Genomic DNA, 19,665 nt, shown 5'->3' on the forward strand with positions numbered 1-19,665 from the left:
AGACGTGTCACTGCCAGGAACGGGGCTGGGGAGCTGCACAACGCTGCTGGTTGGGAAAGGGAGCAGAGAGGCTCTGGAAACATGCATCTCTCCACATCTGTTCCTCCATTTTTTCTACTGAAACCTTGGACAATTGCTTCCAGGTGCATGGAAATAATGCCTTAGCTCTCGAGGCGATTCAGCCTGCTGCAGCCCACTGGGTTCTGTGGTTTGGGCAATCTGTTTGCTGGGGGGGTTTGGTTATTATGTTCTACTTATGCAGCTACTAAGTTAGAGCTATCCAAGTTTACTGAAAGACCCACCAGCTCTGGACACACTGGTTTAACAAGTGTGTTGGCAATGTCACTGAGAAAGGGATAGTGCTTACAACATTCCTGCCTTCCTAGTAACAATGAGGAGGAACTTCTTGACTGTGAGGGTCCCAGAGCCCTGGAGCAGGCTGCCCAGGGGGGCTGTGGAGTCTCCTTCTCTGGAGAATTTCAAGGCCTGTCTGGATGTGTTCCTCTGTGACCTGAGATAGATTCTATGGTGCTGCTCTGGCAGGGGCCTTGGACTCAATAATCTCTTTGGGTCCCTTCCAGCCCCTGACATCCTCTGATCCCAAGGCATTCTTTTCAGCTACACATTTCAGATTAGTATTACCCAAACAAATAAGTTAAGGTTTAGCTTTGTGCTGGTACTTTGAGGGAGGTTTCTCCCCATACACACTGGATTTCCTTGTTAATTAGGCACAAACTGATTTTCTTCTCCCTCTGTTCCTTTATGTTTATTCAGTCAAGCATTCAGAGCTACATTTATCTGTTCCTGTGTTTAGAACAGGCTTTGGAGGGAGTTAACACAGCACTACACTTCTCCTGTTTCAACTGGAGCTAGAGAAAGCAAGCACCATGGCATTAAACACACTGCTGAGAAAGTCTCTTTGGGTGCAGCAGGCCACAGCTGCCACTTGCTGGTAGGAATGAAAACAACCTGCAACAGAAACCACAGCAGCTCCCACTCTTGGTAGCAGCTGATGGCAGCACCCCATTTCTCACCTTCACCACTTCTACTGCCCACAGAACAGCAACAGTGATGTAAAACTCTTTCTACAGTCACAACAAAGGCCTGAGATATGACTCTGGAGCTCATGGGATCAAAAAAGTCTGATGTAAGAGTCTTCAAGTTCTGGAGCAGGGCAGTGCTGTCAGATTACATCACACCAATGTTCTTGCCCAACAACTACTAGCTTGGTAACTACTGCAGCGTTAACCACTTGGGTACCTGAGGCAATACATCACTCACAGGCCCTTCACTGCAGAAAGGTGTTCTATTGACTGCTTGGTTTCTGGCAGGCTAACAATCCCCTGGGAATGCTTTTGAGATGGATCAGTCTAGGCTGCCACACAAGCCAGGAACAGCAGCTCAAGAGAACCCCAAGGGGATATCCAAAACTGACAATGGCATCAATAGTCAAAAGGTAAATCCCTAGGAGAATTCCTTCAGCAAATAAAGGAAGGAGCACTTCTGAAGTTTACACTGACTCAAAACCATTCAGCAGGTGAAGGCATGAAAACAATTCCTGGAAGTTACCTGCAGCAGCACAAGAGCATTCTGGTGTCTTCCTGTAAACAGGCTTAAGTGAACCCTGTACAGGAGAGTCTCCAGCAGCTGAAAGGACAGGAGGTTTGGATTCTCTTCTCCCCCTGTCACTTCCATTAGGAACTGCAGCATCCTTCCACAAACATAGTCCTTTCCATCAAAGGAATTCTCCAAATTCAGGAACTAGAGAGAAATAATTCCAAATTAATAACAGCAGAGCTTCTAGGTCCAAGGGAAATAAAACCAAATCACCTAACTCACAAACTTCAGAGAATGTCTTTCCCCACTTCATGAACCAGTTCCTCCCCTCACACCAGACCATTTAAATACTGAAAATCAAACAGTCAAAGGTTCACTTGGGAAGTAACAGAAAGAAATAGAACATCTTGAGTTTAGATCACTTTTGCCACCTGTGGACATGTGATGCCCTGCAAATAGAACCCTGAATTACTTCATTTCCTAAGCAGCTTCTGAGCTGCTGTCTTCATCTTCATTTCCCACTCTGCCACACACAGTGGCTTTCCACAGCAGAAAACACAACTAATCGACAAGTCACATGAGGGTTTTACTCACTGTCCACCAGATTTGATAAGAAGGAGCATATTCCACTGCTGTCTCACACATCTCCTGTATCTCCTCCTTGGTTCCTCTTTTGGAGAAGAGCCTGAGGTAATGACACCAAATTTCAGGATTCTCTTTGTTGTTCTCCAGGGCTCGAGCCAGAACGTTCAGAGTAGAATCCAAACACTCAGATGAGGAGCTGTGAAATTAGAATGGGGTCACTGCTTTAGTGTTATGACTTACACTGTGTCAAAGATGGAAGTGGATGCTGATGATTAGAATGGCAGGGGCACAGCCAGCCACACATTTGGGGTTTTTTAACACATGTTGTCCTTTCCTATGAAAGTTTCCATTTCCCAAAGTGTTTACCCTTGAAAGTTGATTGGGTGCAATTATCACAGTGCATGGAAAAAGCAGTGCTTCAGGAAACAAAGAGTCAGTTCCAAAAAAAAGAAGAGACCAGTTTGAAATGGGTCAGATTCACCTGGTAGCTGAATCAATCACAGAATCACAGCATCAACCAGCTTGGAAAAGACATCAGAGATCAGCAAGTCCAACCTATGACTTAATACCTAACACCTCCTGACAACTAAACCATGGCTCCAAGTGCCACATCCAAGCCTTTCTTGAACACTTCCAGGGGTGGTGACTCCACCACCTCCCTGGGCAGCACATTCCAGTGGCCAATTACTCTTGCTGGGAGAAACTTCTTCCTCACCTCCAGCCTAATCTTCCCCTGGCACAGCTTGAGACTGTGTCCTCTTCTTCTGGTGCTGGGTGCCTGGGAGAAGAGACCAAGCCCCACCTGGCTACAACCTCCCTTCAGGGAGCTGGAGAGAGCAAGAAGGTCTCCCCTGAGCCTCCTCTTCTCCAGGCTAAGCAACCCCAGCTCCCTCAGCCTCTCCTCACAGGGCTGTGCTCCAGACCCCTCCCCAGCTTTGTTGCCCTTCTCTGGACACCTTCAAGTGTCTCAATGTCCTTATTAAACTGAGGAGCCCAGAACTGGACACAGGACTCAAGGTGTGGCCTAACCAGTGCTGAGCACAGGGCACAACGACATCCCTGCTCCTGCTGGCCACACTGTTCCTGATGCAGGCCAGGATGCCATTGGCCTTCTTGGCCACCTGCAGTCATACATTTACATCATCAGAGACTTACAAATTAAGCAGAAATTTGAGACAAAGCAAGTTAAAACTATTTCTGTTACACATTTCATTTCCTTTCTGCACTCAAATAAGCCTTCATTTCATGTTTCCCTGCATGGCAAGCACATCTTCTCTGCCTCTAAGCCATAAAGTATATTTAACTTCTTGAGATAACTATCATGAGATGATACCAGTAAAGTACTACAAGATTAGCTCAAATAACTGTTACAAACCACAGAGCTGAACTTCAACTCATAAACAAGCTGCCACAAAACCACAGAAAATTGCTGAGGTTAACATTTATTCTGAAAACATCTTTAGAAATCACTTTGCACAGACATTTACAACAGGGGAAAAAAAACATTCCCCAAAAGATCAAACTAAAGCACTTAACCATGTGTTAAGTCTGGAGCTTTTCCAATCCCTTTGATCAAGGCTCCAAGGAGACCTAATTGTGGCCTTCCAGTAGCTGAAGGGGGCTCCAAGAAAGCTGGGGAGGGACTTTTGAGGGTGTCAGGGAGTGATAGGACTGGGGGAAGATGGAGCAAAACTAGAACTGGGGAGATTCAGATTGGATGTTAGGAATTTCTTCCCCATGAGGGTGGTGAGAGACTGGCACAGGTTGCCCAGGGAGGTGGTGGAAGCCTCACCCCTGGAGGTTTTTGCAGCCAGGCTGGATGTGGCTGTGAGCAACCTGCTCTAGTGAAGAGTGTCCCTGCCCATGGCAGTGGGGTCGGAACTGGATGATCCTTGTGGTCCCTTCCAACCCTGACAGTTCTGTGAAAGTTATTTAATCCTAGAAAGGAAATGTCACAGGAGCATGGGCAAAGCACAAAATCCAGTCTAATGTACAGCAGACTTACCCTTCATTTTGATTCAAGTATTTGTATGCAAGCTTAATCCAAAGCTGTACATCAGAGGGCTTCTCTTGGACGCTTGCTTCCAAGTTGGAAATGTCATCGGTCTCGCTGGTGAAGTACCGGACGTCATCCGGAGTCACCACAGCATCCAGAGCTGGAACTCTCTTCTTGTGTTCTGTGGGATGAGCTGCAAACCCAAAAAAAAGGGAAACAAGTGTTTATTTTCAAACCAGAAGTGACCCCTGCAGGGATCAGAATTCACACAAGGGGTGGCATTTCTCTGTTTCAAGTATATCCTTGTTTTGCCCTGGCCCACGGCTGCTCAGCGTCCTCTAAAGCTCAGTGCTGCCTAGCCTGTAACAAGCTGCTTATGTTTCCAATGTGAAGGTGAGGAACAAGTTAACAGCAAAAGGCTGCTCTGATCAACAGATCTATCAACAGCCAAGCAAGGCAGCTCACTGGGCAGCATCATCTCTCAAAGGAAAAACCAGCTCAGTTCTGAGCCCTTTCACAGGATCTGCTATCAAATCCTAAAGCTCCACATGCACGAGGCACATGTGAAACACTGCCAGGTGACTGACACCTCAGCAAGCTTCCAAGTCTCACATGTCACTTCACAGCAGCTTTTATTAACTCCTGACCTCATGGTCTAGTCATGAGGTCTGTGGTGAGAGGTTGGATTGATGATCTCTGAGGTCTCTTCCAACCCTGGTGATCCTGTGATACTGCAATCAAGCACAGCAAGCTTTGCTGCTCACAGTTCTGGGAGGGAGAAGTCAAAATCATTTAAAAAACAATAAAATCTTAATAGTCTGTGGGCAAAGCTGAAACAAACATTCTTGAGAAGTAACAGCAGAGCCAGAGAGGTAACTCTGCCACTCTGCTCTGCTGAGACCTCACCTGGAGTACTGCATCCAGGCCTGCAGCCCTCAACACAGGAAGGACAAGGACCTGATGGACAAGCACCTGATGGAGCAGGTCCAGAGGAGGGCCACAAAAATGCTCAGGGGGTTGGAGCAGCTCTGCCACAAGGATAGGCTGAGGGAGCTGGGGGTGTTCAGCCTGGAGAAGTCTCTAGGGAGACCTAATAAAGACTTTCCAGTATCCAAAGGGGGCTACAAGAAGGCTGGAAAGAGACTGTTTACAGCCACTTGCAGTGACACCATGAGGGTCAGCGGCTTGAAACTAGAGCAGAGCAGATTTAGATTGGATGTTGGGAACAAGTGTGCACCAGGAGGGTGGTGGAAAGCTAGAACAGGTTGCCCAGGGAGGTGATTGAGGCCCCATCCCTGAAGACATTCAAGGTGAGGCTCAACAGGGCTCTGAGCAACCTGATCTAGTTGGGGATGTCCCTGCTGACTGCAGAGGGGTTGGACTGGATGACTTTTGGAGGTCCCTGCCAACCCAAACCATTCTATGCTTCTGTGAAGTAATTCTTTCTGTCCCTTTAAGAACAGAGAAGTAGAGATCCCACCTTAACTTCCTGTCACACACATCTTTTTTCCCTTAAATACAACAAAATTCAGGGCAAACTATACCCAGAAACTTATGCAAAACAAGAAGTTTGCATGCAGGGAAGATGAATTAGAGAGCTGTTAAGGAGCAGGGAGTTTCTTAACAAGCACTTTAAAAGTCAGATGTTGGGAAGAGGCTGGAAGTTGTTTTCCCTCAGTATTCTTTTGTAATGGCTTCCACACATGCAGGTTACCGTATTTAATAGGTCCAACAAACTGCTCCTCTTCACTGCTGCTACTATCCAACAGAGGCTTTCTCCAGTATTTTGGTCTCCATTTCCTTTTATCCTTCCACGTTGTAAATGGAGGTGCTGTGAACAAGCAAAGCAGTAGACACTCTTTCACTTACTGTAGTCCAGATTAAAACATCTGTGCTAACAAATTGTTTTAGACAAACAAATACCCTGAGAGCACAATCCAAGTGCCTAAGTTGCAACATTGCTTAATTATCTTCTGTGCCCAAATATCTAATTCACTTCTCCAAACTGGACTTGGACAGAGCTGGGCAGAGAGGAACCAAATGAGGTTCAGCAAGGACAAGTGCAGAGTCCTGCAGCTGGGCAGGAAGAATAACCTGCAGCAGGACAGGCTGGGAGGGGATCTGCTGGAGAGCAGCCCCAAGGAGAAGGACCTGGCAGTGCTGGGGGACAACAAGTTCTGCATGGGACAGCAATGTGCCCTGGGGGCCAAGCAGGCCAAGGGGGTCCTGGGGTATATTAAGAAGAGTGTGTCCAGCAGAGCCAGGGAGGTTCTCCTCCCCCTCTACTCTGCCCTGCTGAGACCCCACCTGGAATACTGCATCCAGTTCTGGCCTCCCCAGTTCAGGAGGGACAGAGATCTGCTGGATAGAGTCCAGCAGAGGGCTATGAGGATGATTAGAGGGGACTGGAGCACTGCCTGGTAAGGAGAGGCTGAGGCACCTGAGAGGCTTTTTAGTTTGGAGAGGAGAAGACTGAGAGGGGATTTAATAAATGTTTATAAAAATCAGAGGGCTGGGGGTGAGGAGGGAGGGGACAGGCTCTGCTCACTTGCTCCCTGGGACAGGACAAGGAGCAATGGATGTAAGCTGCAGCACAGGAGGTTCCACCTCAGCACAAGGGGGAACTTCTTTACTGTGAGAGTGCCAGAGCCCTGGAGCAGGCTGCCCAGAGAGGTTGTGGAGTCTCCTTCTCTGGAGACTTTCAATCCCTGTCTGGATGTGTTCCTCTGTGACCTGAGATAGGTTCTATGGTGCTGCTCTGGCAGGGGGCTTGGACTCAATGATCTCTTTGGGTCCCTTCCAACCCCTGACATCCTGTGACATTACTGCCTTAAAACAAGCTTTGCTGCCCCTAAGCAGAATTTGTAGTAGTGAGATAAGTAAGCAACAACAAAAAAAGATATTCTTGGTCTGGGAAAAACAAAAGCCATCAAGGTACTTGTGTAATAAAAAAAGTGCTGCTGTATTGAAGCTCCCAAGTTACTTACTGTGACTTTTGCTCTCGTTGACGTTGCTGGCCAGGAGAACAGCCATCTGATCCACGGACATCCGGTCTCTGTTTATGCCAAAAAGCTTTTCTACATATTTTTCTGAAATAAGAATATTGCTATCTTAGGTCAACTGAAAAAAACAGCAGGTCATCTCACTGCTACTTAGCACAGCCTGTGCTGAATGACTGACATCCAAGTGGTAATGGGACAGCCTGGAACCAAGCAAGGGAGAGCCGAGGCAGCTCTGCTCTGCATCTTGCCTACATGCAGCACTGCTGGGTGAACGAAGGGAGTGGAGCTGGGAAATGAAATGAAGTGGAATCAAATCAGTTCCAGCTGCACTGACATAGACCAGTCCAGCAGCTACAAGAAATGAGGAAGGGGAGAGGAAAGATTCCACATCCCTTGCTTCCCAGTCCCCTGAGGCCCAGTAAAACTTCATTGTATTTTTTTGGAAGGAAATGCTCCACAGAGCAGTGTGGGGTTTTTTCTTTCCTTTCTGTAAATAGGAAGTAATTACCCACTACAAAAGACTAAATGAGACAAACAAGGAGGGCCAATGGCACCCTGAGCTGTACCAGGAATAGTGTGCCCAGCAGGACAAGGGAGGTTATTCTTCCCCTTGACTCAGCACTGATCAGGCCACACCTTGAGTCCTGTGTCCAGTGCTGGGGCCCTCAGTTTAAGAAGGACACTGAGAGACTTGAACACGTCTAGAGAAGGGCAACAAAGCTGGGGAGGGGTCTGGAGCACAGCCCTGGGAGGAGAGGCTGAGGGAGCTGGGGTTGCTTAGCCTGGAGAGGAGGAGGCTCAGGGGAGACCTTCTTGCTCTCTACAACTACCTGAAGGGAGGTACTGTAGCCAGGTGGGGGTTGGTCTCTTCTCCCAGGCACCCAGCACCAGAACAAGAAGACACAGTCTCAAGCTGTGCCAGGGGAGGTTCAGGCTGGATATTAGGAGGAAGTTCTTCCCAGCAAGAGAGATTGGCCATTGGAATGTGCTGCCCAGGGAGGTGGGGGGAGTCACCATCCCTGGAGATCTTCACAAGAAGCCTGGATGAGGCACTGAGTGCCATGGTCTGGTTGACTGGATAGGACTGGGTGATAGGTTGGACTGGATGACCTTGGAGGTCTCTTCCAACCTGGCTGATTCTATGAACTGCAGAAACCTACTTTTTGTAGAGCTGTATCTTACACATTGCTTACATCCAAGCCCTTGCAGCACCTAAAGCTCGTAACGAAAGCCTCTCACTTCAGAACAGAATCTTTGCACACAAAGTGAACAAGAGACTCAGACCTGTGGCAGTGCTGATTTCCTCCTCGGTGCTTTTTTCTGAACAGCCAATCAGCTCCAAGTTGTAAGAGAGGATATCCTGAAACAGCTGCTTACGGCTGAGAGTGCAATCCTTCATGTGCTGCCTGAAAGGAACAAAAGCAGCAAAGCTATTCATCACAGCAACAGCGTCACCAGGGCTTGCAACTGGAGTTCATTTTCTACCTGCTAGGGTGAGGCATATGGAGAGAGACTGAAGGAGCTGAGGGCTCTGGAGCTTGGAGAGGAAGAGCCTGAGAGGTGACCTCATTCACATTGGTAAAGATGTGCAGAGTGAGTGCCCAGAGGCTGGAGCCAGGCTCTGCTGGGGGATGCCCAATGCCAGCACAAGGGGCAGTGGTGGAAGCTGAGGCAGAGGAAGTGCCATGGGAACAGGAGGCAAAATTTTACCCCGTGAGGATGACAGAGCCCTGGAGCAGGCTGCCCAGGGGGGTTGTGGAGTCTCCTTCTCTGGAGCTATTCAAGCCCTGCCTGGATGTGTTGCTATGTGATCTGCTCTAGGTGCTCCAGCTCTGGCAGGGGGGTTGGACTGGATGAGCTTTTGAGGTCCCTTCCAGCCCCTAACATTCTGTGATAAAGAACATGATACCCTACATATAGCCCACTTTGGTATCTCTGTTAAATAACTTTGTGTCTTCTCTCCGTTAATCCTGCATTAACAACTTCATCCTAGTTTTAAGAGCAAGGCTATAGTGGAAGAACACAAACCTCTTCTCATTGTGCACTGACACAAACCCACAGTATTTACAACACTTGCTCCTGTACCAAGTTTACCATGCTGTGCAATATTGTTTAACAAATTATTTTGACTTAAAAAGGTTACTGACCAGCATTTTTATTAGCAGCCAGCATTCTCCCAGAAACCTAGAATTCCACTACTCCAACAGCATTATTCCTACATAAATAGTCTTTGGCATCTGCTTAACTTTTCAGTCAGCAGCATGATACATCTCCTGTGTGCACAACAGTATCAGCCACTACCTGAGGTTCCAGGAGGAGCTGAAGCTGAAGCTGCAAAGCAAAAGGAGCCTCTTCCAAATTACAAGATCATTTAATAAGGTGAAATATTTCTGCTTTTCTAAACTTAGAGCTAAAAAGCCTCCATTCTTCACAGCTTAGATGAAAGGGAAGTTTTCTCCCTGCCAAACAAGACGCTTGTTTTCTTCCTGCCAAACAAGGTGAGGCTCCACAGGGCTCTGGGCAACCTGATCTAGTTGAGAGGCTGTTGGAGTCTCCTTCTCTGGAGACTTTCAAGGCCCACCTGGATGCATTCCTGTGTGATCTGAGCTAGATCCTACAGTCCTGCTTGGCAAGGGGGTTGGACTAGATGAGCTCTGGAGGTCCCCTCCAACCCAAGCCCCTCTATGATTCTATAATCAAAACCAACTCTCCATCCTAGAGCTTGTGCCCAGGATGACAAACACACACCACTGAAAGACATTCAGAAGGTTCCTGTTTTGGCTTTTGGGGCAGACACCTAGAAGAGAGGTTTAGGTGAAGCCAACACCATGCACAAGAACTCACCACTGACAGTCATCATCGTTACAGGTGCCCGTCAAGTCGAAGCGGCAGAAGCACTGCTTCGGCTCAATCATGTTGCTGTAGGTGACTGAGCTGAGGTGCAGCTTCTCCTTCGTTCGAAAGTAGGGGCTGAACCTGGCAGGGAACAAGGCATTATTCTGGCAAAGCATGGCATGGGAGGACAGCAGTTTACTAAAGCAAGCATTTTAAACATAATCACGTCTCCTGCACTAAATTCTGACTGCTCCTGAAGCCCTGCTGCTAACCAAGAGTGCTGCCGGCCCACGACTTCGAAGGCAGGCAGAAACGACGAGACAGGGAGGAACCAAAACAGGACTTCTCCATCTAAATAGATTCTAGACTCTGCTCATTCTCTACTGGGAAACAGGATCTCAGGCTTCCTGAAAGGAGGTTAGGAGTTAGGAGGGGGTTGGTCTCTTCTCCCTAGTGTTAGGATGATAGGAAATGGCCTGAAGTTGTGCCAAGGGAGCTTCAGATTGGGTATTAGGAAAGAATTCTTTACAGAAAGAGTGGCCAGGCACTGGAATAGGCCACCCAAGGAGGTGGTGGAGTCACTGCCCCTGGAGGGGTGCAAGAAATGTGTGGATGTGGCACTGTGGGACATGGTTTAATGGTCGTGGCTGTGCTAGGCTGAAGTTGGACCGGGGGATCTTCAATGCTTTCTCCAACCAAAACATTTCTATGATTCCATTCCATGACTCTCCTCCAGGTGCAGAGTATCATTCATACAGGAACAGGAAGTGCAGCAGTGACCCCAGAGGGAAAGCAAGCTACTCAAACTGAACTGCAGTCTAGTTCTAGAAAAAGTGCACTCATGCTCTAGTCAACACAAGACCAATGTCCAATACAAGCAAAAGAACTGTGAAAGATTAGTCTGAAAGTCCCCACATATTAGAATAGCTAAACAAAAGCCAGTCTGAGCTGAGCAGACTAATGCTTGGGTTAAAACTTCAGCTCAGGTTTGATAACATATCCTGGGGTGCATGAAGAGGAGTGTGTCCAGCAGATCCTTCCCCTCTGCTCTGCCCTGGTGAAGCTCCACCTGGAATATTGCCTCCAGCTCTGGGCTCCCCAGTTCAGGAGGGACAGGGATCTGCTGGAGAGTCCAGGGGAGGGCTACAAGGATGCTGAAGGGACTGCAGCACTGCCTGGGGAGGAGAGGCTGAGAGCCCTGGGGCTGGTTAGTCTGGAGAGAAGAAGGCTGAGAGGCATCTGATCAATGTCTATCAATAGCTGAGGGCTGGGGGTCAGGGACAGCCTCTGCTCACTTGTACCCTGGGACAGGACAAGAGGCAAGGGATGGAAACTGCAGCACAGGAGGTTCCAACCTCAACATGAGGAGAAACTTCTTCACTGTGAGGCTCCCAGAGCCCTGGAGCAGGCTGCCCAGAGAGGTTGTGGAGTCTCCTTCCCTGGAGCCTTTCCAGCCCTTACTGGATGTGTTCCTGTGTGACCTGTGCTGGATTCTATGCTTCTGTTCTGGCAGGGGGGTTGGACTGGAAGCTCTCCAGAAGTCTCTTCCAACCCCTAACACAAAGCTCTCTTTAGTCACAGGACAGAGGTGTCAAATAAAGTAGGCACCTGCAAGGACAACCTAAGTCAAGATGAATCACTGTGGTCATACCTCTGAGGCCTGAATCCAAAAGGATTTCACAAGCAGACATCCCAAACCAGGTCACTGGCTCAATTAACCAATGCAAAGGGTGCTCAATTGAAATATACCTCTACTAATCTTTTTTTCCCCCAGATTTTAGACTGCTTCATCTCAGATACAAAAATCCTGCTCTAAAACATTTAAGTACTGTTTCCTAATTCAGTTATACCACACAGCAATCCAGCTGCAGGGGACAGTATGGAGTACAATGTAAAAGTAGCAGATTACAGGTTGGACTTGATGATCTTTGAGGTCTCTTCCAACCTTATTGATTCTATGACTTCACATCAGCAAAGGACTCCTGCAGGCCAGAAAAAGTAACTGAAAAATCTTCAGGCTTCCTAAACTAAGCAAAACTGGTTCAGAAGAATCAAGTTTTTCACTTGGCTCTCTAAACATGCCCAGATATCAAGGAAGTAGCAGTGAAAAACACTTCAATAAGAACAAAGACACAGAAGTCCAAGAGCTACTAGCATCTTCCTACCTGTAGGATTTAAATACTAGAAGAGGGCTGTGATACGTTCCAAAGGGAAACGGTTTCGCTTCACTTGGTTTGTTTTGTGAAGTAACAAAATCCATGTCCACTGAAATTTCCTGGGGAAAGAAGAGAAACAGATATACAGCAACTGCAGTCCCACCTGAAAATAACCTTCATGTTCAGTTTGGCAGCATTTACCTGACCACACAAGAGATCTTCCTTGGGTACTACAAAGGCAGCACTTTTCACTAGCAGCTCTTTCAAGCTGTCAGCTTTAGCGTACAGCTTTTTCAGTTCGTCAATGTTCAAGCCAAGGAACAGCTCAGGCTCTTCTGAGGCCTTTTTAGAAAGCTTATTTATAGGTTCTTGTTTTGGAGTGTCCATGTGCTTAAAGTTTGGTTTGGTGAAAGAATTGGACTCCCTGAACGATCGCCTTCGTTCGCGGGTTGAGTTAGACAGAACTTCATCATCGAAGTAGTTTTCTTCACTGTCCAGAGACAATTTGTCCTGGGTGAGGTCATGAAGTGATGGCTGAGGTAACGCAAACTCAGACTCCTCTTCTGCATGAGGTGCCACATTGGATTGTTCCTTGGTCTGAAGTGCACGAGCCTCTTTCAGCTTCTGAATCTTCAAAGCATACTCATACTCCAGCTGCTGCAGTCGCTTCTTCTCTAGTGCAATCAGTTCTGCTGAATGCTTTTTTGGACTTGATGCAGGGGAGCTCTCCAATTTCAACAGTTTGCTTGGCTGAAAAGGGGAAAAAAGGAACAAAAAAAAGCCCTTTATCCTTGATTTCATCTTCACATTTAATGATCTACGGACAGGAGGTAAATGTGAGCGGAGAGTGACACTTTGAACTAGCACTCAACACAGACACTAAGTGTAATCACTCCTGTGAAGAATTTCTTCCTAACATCCAGGGGAGGTTCAGGCTGGATGATAGGAAGAAATTCATCACAGAAAGAGAGATTAGCCACTGGAGTGGGCTGCTCAGGGAGGTGGTGGAGTCACCATCACTGGAGGTGTTTCAAAAGAGCCTGGCTGAGGCACTTGGTGCCATGGTTTAGTTGATTAGATGGTGTTGGGTGAGAGGTTGGATGGATGATCTCTGAGGTCTTTCCCAAGCTGGTTTAATTCTGTATTCTGTAAAATATCTCCAAGTCACTTGCAGTAAATAGGAATTTTCCAGAGCCTTTGAGTAGAAGATAAATAATGTTAGGGACTGGACATAGAATGCCAACAATAGATAGGTTAGTATCATCCCATTGGTGTGCTGGAAATCTTATCTTTTGTACTACAGAGAGGTCTTTCTCTTCTGCTTGCAACTTCTGTCTCTTTCTCTCTGTGGCCTTGCCAGGATGATCTTTGTTTTGACTACACTGTGTGAGGTACCTGGGAGAAGGAAGGAGGGGCAGCAAGAAGCCTCCTTCGTGGGGAGGGGGGGAGAGCTGACTTTCTATAAAGGAGTGTTTATGGAGCAGTTGAATTGTGAATATATGTAAATATATCCAGGATATGTTTATTGTCTTTTACACTTTATTTAGTTGACTTTTTTATAGCTTCATTTTGCTTCCATGCTTCTGAGCTAGTCTGGTGATTTTTTCAGGGGGTGTATCTCTATTCTGGGCATGAATCTCTGAGAACTTTGAGATCATCCAGTCCAACCTATCACCCAACACCATCTGATCAACTAAACCATGGCACCAAGTGCCTCATTCAGTCTGGTTTTAAGCACCTCCAGGGATGGTGACTCCACCACCTCCCTGGGCAGCACATCCCAATGGCCAATCTCTCTTCCTGGGAAGAATTTCTTCCTCAACACCAGCCTAAACCTCCCCTGGCACAGCTTGAGACTGTGTCCTCTCATTCTGTCACTGGTTGCCTGGGAGAAGAGACCAACCCCCACCTGGCTACAGCCTCCCTTCAGGTACTTGTAGAGAGCAGTAAGGTCTCCCCTGAGCCTCCTCTTCTCCAGGCTAAAACACCCCAGCTCCCTCAGCCTCTCCTCACAGGGCTGTGCTCCAGGCCCCTCCCCAGCTTTGTTGCCCTTCTCTGGACACCTTCCAGTACCTCAACATCTCTCTTGAATTGAGGAGCCCAGAACTGGACACAGTACTCAAAAGGTGTGGCCTGACCAGTGCTGAGCACAGGGCAAGAATAACCTCCCTTGTCCTGCTGGCCACACTGTTCCTGATGCAGGCCAGGATGCCATCAGCTCTCCTTGTTTGTTCCAGCTCCCTCAGCCTCTCCTCTTTCCCTTTCCTTATCAGGGAAGGGGGGGTGGGGGGAAGCAGGGGAGGAATTCTCAATTTGTTATCATCTGAGCTCTTAAGCTCCAGCTAAGGCTCAAACCAGCCCAGAGCCCATGCCCAGTTCCGCCGTGAGAGACTTACTCCGAGATGATCTTGCTCCCGCTTCCGTTTCCCAATCTCCTTACTTGCTACTGCTTTGGCTCGAGCAAGCTCTTCCCCATACTTCAGTGCCAGAGCTTTTTTCACTGTAACTCGCTGCTGAACTTTATGAATCTGAAATACAATACATAATTATATATTAGAAATAATTACTACAGTAAGATACAGCCTCAGACATGGCCACACAAAATACAGTGAGAAAAGACGTGGGAATTAATCAGGATGACTTCAAAGAAAGCCTACCGCCTCCAAAACTCCAAGCTTCCCAAGATCTCCAGCTCTAGGAAAGAGAAATGTTTCTAAATTCATGTTACCTGTTCCTGAAGCTTCTTGAGAAACATCTTATTAGCATTCAAGATCTTCTCTGTTGCCTGCAGCTGCTCAGTCAGTTTGTTGATTTTGTTTTCAGCAATTCGAACGTTCTCTCTCTTCTTGGCCTCTTGTTGCAACAAGTGTTTCAAGACAGATTCATCCTTCATCAGCAGAAGCCTAAAAGCAGAAAAGCCTTGTAAGAAAACAGTTTCCAAAGGCAAGTTTCTGAGAGCTATCACTGCTCCTCTGAAACCCTAGTTATTTAAGGACCCAGCTCTTCTTCACTTAAACAACATCCTGAGTTTCTCCAGACAGACAGCCTTAACATTCATGAGCAATAAATACTGATAGTATATGCAGCAGATTTTAGCATGCCAAGTTCAGCATCTCAGTTTAAAGCAGATGAAAACATTCCACTTGTGAGGAAATGGGAAGTTTGTAAGGCCAGGCTGGATGTGGCTCTGAGCAACCTGCTGTAGGGTGAGGTGTCCCTGCCCATGGCAGGGGGCTTAGAACTGGATGGTCCTTGAGGTCCCTTCCAACCCTGACCATTCTGTGAAGGTAAGCAAGTGGTGCATCTTTAATACTGGTTTTAACATTGAGACATCCAAAACACATATTCTTACTTTAAGTAACAGCCCAATTCTTCCTGAGAGCACTTACACACATTAGCAGACTGCAAGTCACTGCATTATGGCACGACAGCAGAGTATTTAACTCTAAAAAGCTACACATTACAGGAAGCAAGGTAAAGACTTCAATGTAACAGTGAATAAAGGGGAGGGGAAAAATGTCCTTCATGGCTGAATCACAGTTTGTGCACCAGATCAGACAGAAGGTGTGACAACAGAAGCAGAGAGGGAGGATGCAAAGCACTTGTGGTTTTCACAGTAATTTGGAAGAAGGGTGAGACACGTGGAAGAGGCATGCTAAAAAGAGAACAAACAAACAGGAAAAGGTTCAACCAGCAGCCTGTTCTGCAGAGGCACTCATTCATAAACAAGTGGCACTCCCCTCTGGAATGTGCTACCCTCCAGCTGCACTAAGTGGTGAAAAGCACACTCATTTCTTCCTATTTCAGGGTTACTAGGTGGCACAGACATTCTACTCACTGAACAGAAGTACATCTGAAAACAGTCAGCATGCCAAATCATACATAAGTTGCCACCAAACACCACACAGGCACTGCAACACAATTCCTTTTGTGCAGCAAATGAATTCAAAGCTGAGCTTGTTCAGGACAACAGAAGCCCAGTCACTTGCTGTACTTCAAATGCTACACATTCAAGCAGATTTACCATTGTAGTCTCAAGCTGTGCCAGGGGAGGTTTAGGTTGGATGTTAGGAAGAAATTCTTCACAGAAAGGAGACTGGCCATTGGAATGTGCTGCTCAGGGAGGTGGTGGAGTCACCATCACTGGAGGTGTTTAAGAGGGGACTGGATGAGGCACTTGATGCCTTGGTTTAGTTGATCAGATGGTGTTGGGTGATGGGTTGGACTTGAAGGCCTTTTCCAACCTGGTTTATTCTATTCTATTTCCATCCTGCTATGCAAACAACCCATGACTTAAGACAGCAAAACATACCTGTTTTTCTTAAGCTTTGCCTCTGCTTCTGTGACTTGCTTTGTCACTACTGCTATCCTTCCAATCCCATCAACCTCACCGTCAGAGTTTGCAGGGGATGAGTTGTTCCTCAGCGGATCAGACTTGATCAAGCGCTGCTTCTCACGGCTAAAACAGAAGTTAAAAGCAAGGAGGTTCAGTAGCTTCAACATTCATTTGGATGTGTACTCCTTTAAAGTCTTCAAAGTAGCAGGACAAGAATTCAAGTTAAAATGAAAAACTTTCCACAACTGCAATCAACTACTCCAAGTCAGTTCAAATCCAGGGACTTTCCTTCAGTCTCCTACAAAGTGAGCAGGGGGGGGAAGACACCTGGCAGGTTCCAAACTCACATCTTCCTTCTGGTTACAAAAACAGACTACAATGAATATACTTTGTGTATTAACTATTAAAATCAGTTGTACCTGGCAATCTCTTCTTTTAAGAGTCTGTATTCAATCTTCTTCTCTTCTGGGAGAGCCTCTGGAGTTCTCATTGGATCATTCTCCTTTTCTGCCTTTGGAGGCGCTTTGATTTTCGAGGCCTGTTGCAAGGGGGTTCAAGTCAGCACCGGTCAGGCCAGCTGAAAATACAGCTGCTAACTACCACTTTTAAGAGGCATTTCAGCACAAACAAAGATGTTCAAGGCTAATACTGTCTTTTAAGACAGCATTCTTAGCTAGTAATTAAAGATACATTGAATTAACTGGAGGGGGGGGTTTAAAAAAACCATAATCTACCTTCAGGACGTTATCTTAACCAAAACCACCCCACAGAAACCCCAAACCAACAACAACAAACATTAATTACCTTATGCAACCCAGATTAAAAAGTAATGGTCCAGGCAGGAGTCATGTGCTCACTTCTTGACCTGAGTCTGAAGTAAAACTTCCATACACGAAGCAAAACTACAGACTAAACCTATTAAATGCTGATGGAGTTTACCTCAACGTTTCTCCTTGCTTCTTTGATCATAGATTCTAGTCCTCCAAACACACTGCTGGTGGAATTAGATGGCTCTCCATCAGACTCACTATCATCAGAGTCATTTAATGTAACCACAACAGACTTGTGCTTTGGAAGCTGTGGGGAGAATGAAAGACATTTTAGAGCAAGATGGAAAAGTTAGAGACAAACAGGCTCGAGGTGAGGAGAAAGTTCTTCACCAAGAGAGTCATTCGTCATTGGAACATGCTGCCCAGGGAGGGGGTGGAGTCCCCATCCCTGGAGGTGTTCAAGAGGGGATTGGACATGGCACTTGGAGCCATGGTTCAGTCGTGAGGTTTGTGGAGACAGGTTGGACTTGATGATCTTTGAGGTCTCTTCCAACCTTAGTGATACTGCGATACTAAGCACATGGTTACCAGGAGAAAATAAAGGAGGTAAACTCCTTTTGTTATCATGGCACTCCCATTCCACATGCTAAGAAAAAAACCCTAAGCATTTGTGCATCCCCATTCTTGACACTATGAACATGTAGGGCTCTTTAGTTTGGAGCAGAGGAGCCTGAGGGGTGTCCTCATTCCTGTGGATAAAGATGTGCAGGGCAGTGCCTGAAGGATGGAGCCAGGCTCTGCCCGGGGATGTCCGATGACAGGACAAAGGGCACTGGGTGCCAGCTGGACCAGAGGAGATAGAAAACTTTTTCCCTGTGAGGGTGCCACAGCCCTGGAGCAGGCTGCCCAGAGAGGTTGTGGAGTCTCCTTCTCTGGAGACTTTCAAAACCCACATAGATGTGTTCCTGTGTGATCTGCCCTGGATACTCCTGCTCTGGCAGGGGGGTGGACTGGATGAGCTCTGGAGGTCCCTTCCAACCCCTGACACTGTGATTCTGTAGAGTATTTTCAGCCTATTTCCACATAGCTACAGCATATTTACATCTCCATGGTCATAGGAGACAAATATCCAACTCCTATACTTCAGCTGTAGTGAAAACAACCATCTGCAAGCAATTTTGAATAACTAAGAGGCAAGAATCAAGTCTGCATTTGAAATGCTGGGGCAGACACAGCAGAACTCCCTCATCCTTCTGCCACACAGCTGTGAGGCCTCTTGTCCCCCAGTTATACTTAGCTGACCTCACAGCAAGCTGCTCAGGCAGTTAAACTGGCAGAACATCAACAGCACATAAGGAACACAGAACGAGATTAATCACTTTTTGCCAGCATCACTAACTGGAACCTCTCGCTGCAGATCAGATGACTGCCAATTCCAGCACCAAGTAGGATGCAGAAACAAGCAGACACTTTAGAGTAATTCAAATGCTCTGGAGCTGCTGCTTGAAAAGAAGCAACCAGGTTCACATTTCAACAAGAGGACACAGTCTCAAGCTGCGCCAGGGGAAGTTTAGGCTGGAGGTGAGGAGAAAGTTCTTCCCAGCAAGAGAGATTGGCCACTGGAATGTGCTGCCCAGGGAGGTGGTGGAGTCACCATCCCTGCAGTTGTTCAATAAAGGCTTGGATGTGGCTCTTGGAGCCATGGTTTAGTTGTCAGGAGGTGTTAGGTATTAGATCATAGGTTGGACTTGGTGATCTCTGAGGTCTTTTCCAACCTGGTTGATTCTGTGATTCTATGAAGAAAAATGGTTTATTAGAGACCCAAGTGACAGAAAGGCAAAGGTGTGGACTCAGTCACACTGCTCATTAGAGAACCTGCACAGGAAGGAGCTACAACAAACTAAACTTTGTAGCAGGTGCTGTCAAAATAATCACTTACTATCCACTGTGTCTGGGTCACTGCCAGAAACACAACAGATGGGTTTCCAGCCTGGCTCAACACAGGCAAGTCTGTTCTTAGAACCCATTACCAACAATCCAAGGGGACTGCAGACATCACAGATAAATGCTAATTGCACTTGCCACCCATGACTATCCAAATGGAAGTCAAGCCAGGGAATACAGCTTGAGCTCACGTACCTACGTCTGCTGCCTGAACAGAATGCTCTCTCCTGTCTTCCACCTGCACTCACAGTCATGCCATCTGCCACCACTTTTGTGCTAGCTCTGATGCTCATACACTCTTCAACAAAATAATCCAACTCCCAATAGAGGGAAAACTACTTTCTTCCCCACCAAAGGTTACTCTTCCAAACAGTTCAGCATGTAAGATAAGTTAAGCAATGAGACTGATGCTCCAGACTCCAATTCAAAAGAAGGGAAACACCATTTGGCCAGCAGCAGGAGGAAGAGCAAGACCACCTCTTTT

At 47.0% G+C, this 19,665-nt stretch overlaps 1 protein-coding gene across 1 annotated transcript in view; it reads right to left on the bottom strand.

Moving 5' to 3' along the window:
• ZFC3H1 (zinc finger C3H1-type containing) overlaps positions 1–19,665 on the bottom strand; it is a 48,959-nt gene that overhangs the window by 12,506 nt on the left and 16,788 nt on the right. Inside the window, exons 10-23 of the mRNA XM_054178972.1 lie at positions 17,407–17,544; positions 16,887–17,005; positions 16,444–16,590; positions 14,860–15,034; positions 14,528–14,659; positions 12,333–12,881; positions 12,141–12,250; positions 9,985–10,116; positions 8,425–8,546; positions 7,126–7,227; positions 5,853–5,969; positions 4,148–4,331; positions 2,152–2,338; positions 1,570–1,761 (exon numbers count right to left, since the gene is read on the bottom strand). Of these exons, the coding sequence (XP_054034947.1) occupies positions 1,570–1,761; positions 2,152–2,338; positions 4,148–4,331; positions 5,853–5,969; positions 7,126–7,227; positions 8,425–8,546; positions 9,985–10,116; positions 12,141–12,250; positions 12,333–12,881; positions 14,528–14,659; positions 14,860–15,034; positions 16,444–16,590; positions 16,887–17,005; positions 17,407–17,544 (2,406 nt within the window). The remainder of the gene's footprint in view (positions 1–1,569; positions 1,762–2,151; positions 2,339–4,147; positions 4,332–5,852; positions 5,970–7,125; positions 7,228–8,424; positions 8,547–9,984; positions 10,117–12,140; positions 12,251–12,332; positions 12,882–14,527; positions 14,660–14,859; positions 15,035–16,443; positions 16,591–16,886; positions 17,006–17,406; positions 17,545–19,665) is intronic.

This window comes from Dryobates pubescens, chromosome Z (genome assembly GCF_014839835.1).
Source record: "Dryobates pubescens isolate bDryPub1 chromosome Z, bDryPub1.pri, whole genome shotgun sequence".
Taxonomy (NCBI): domain Eukaryota; kingdom Metazoa; phylum Chordata; class Aves; order Piciformes; family Picidae; genus Dryobates; species Dryobates pubescens.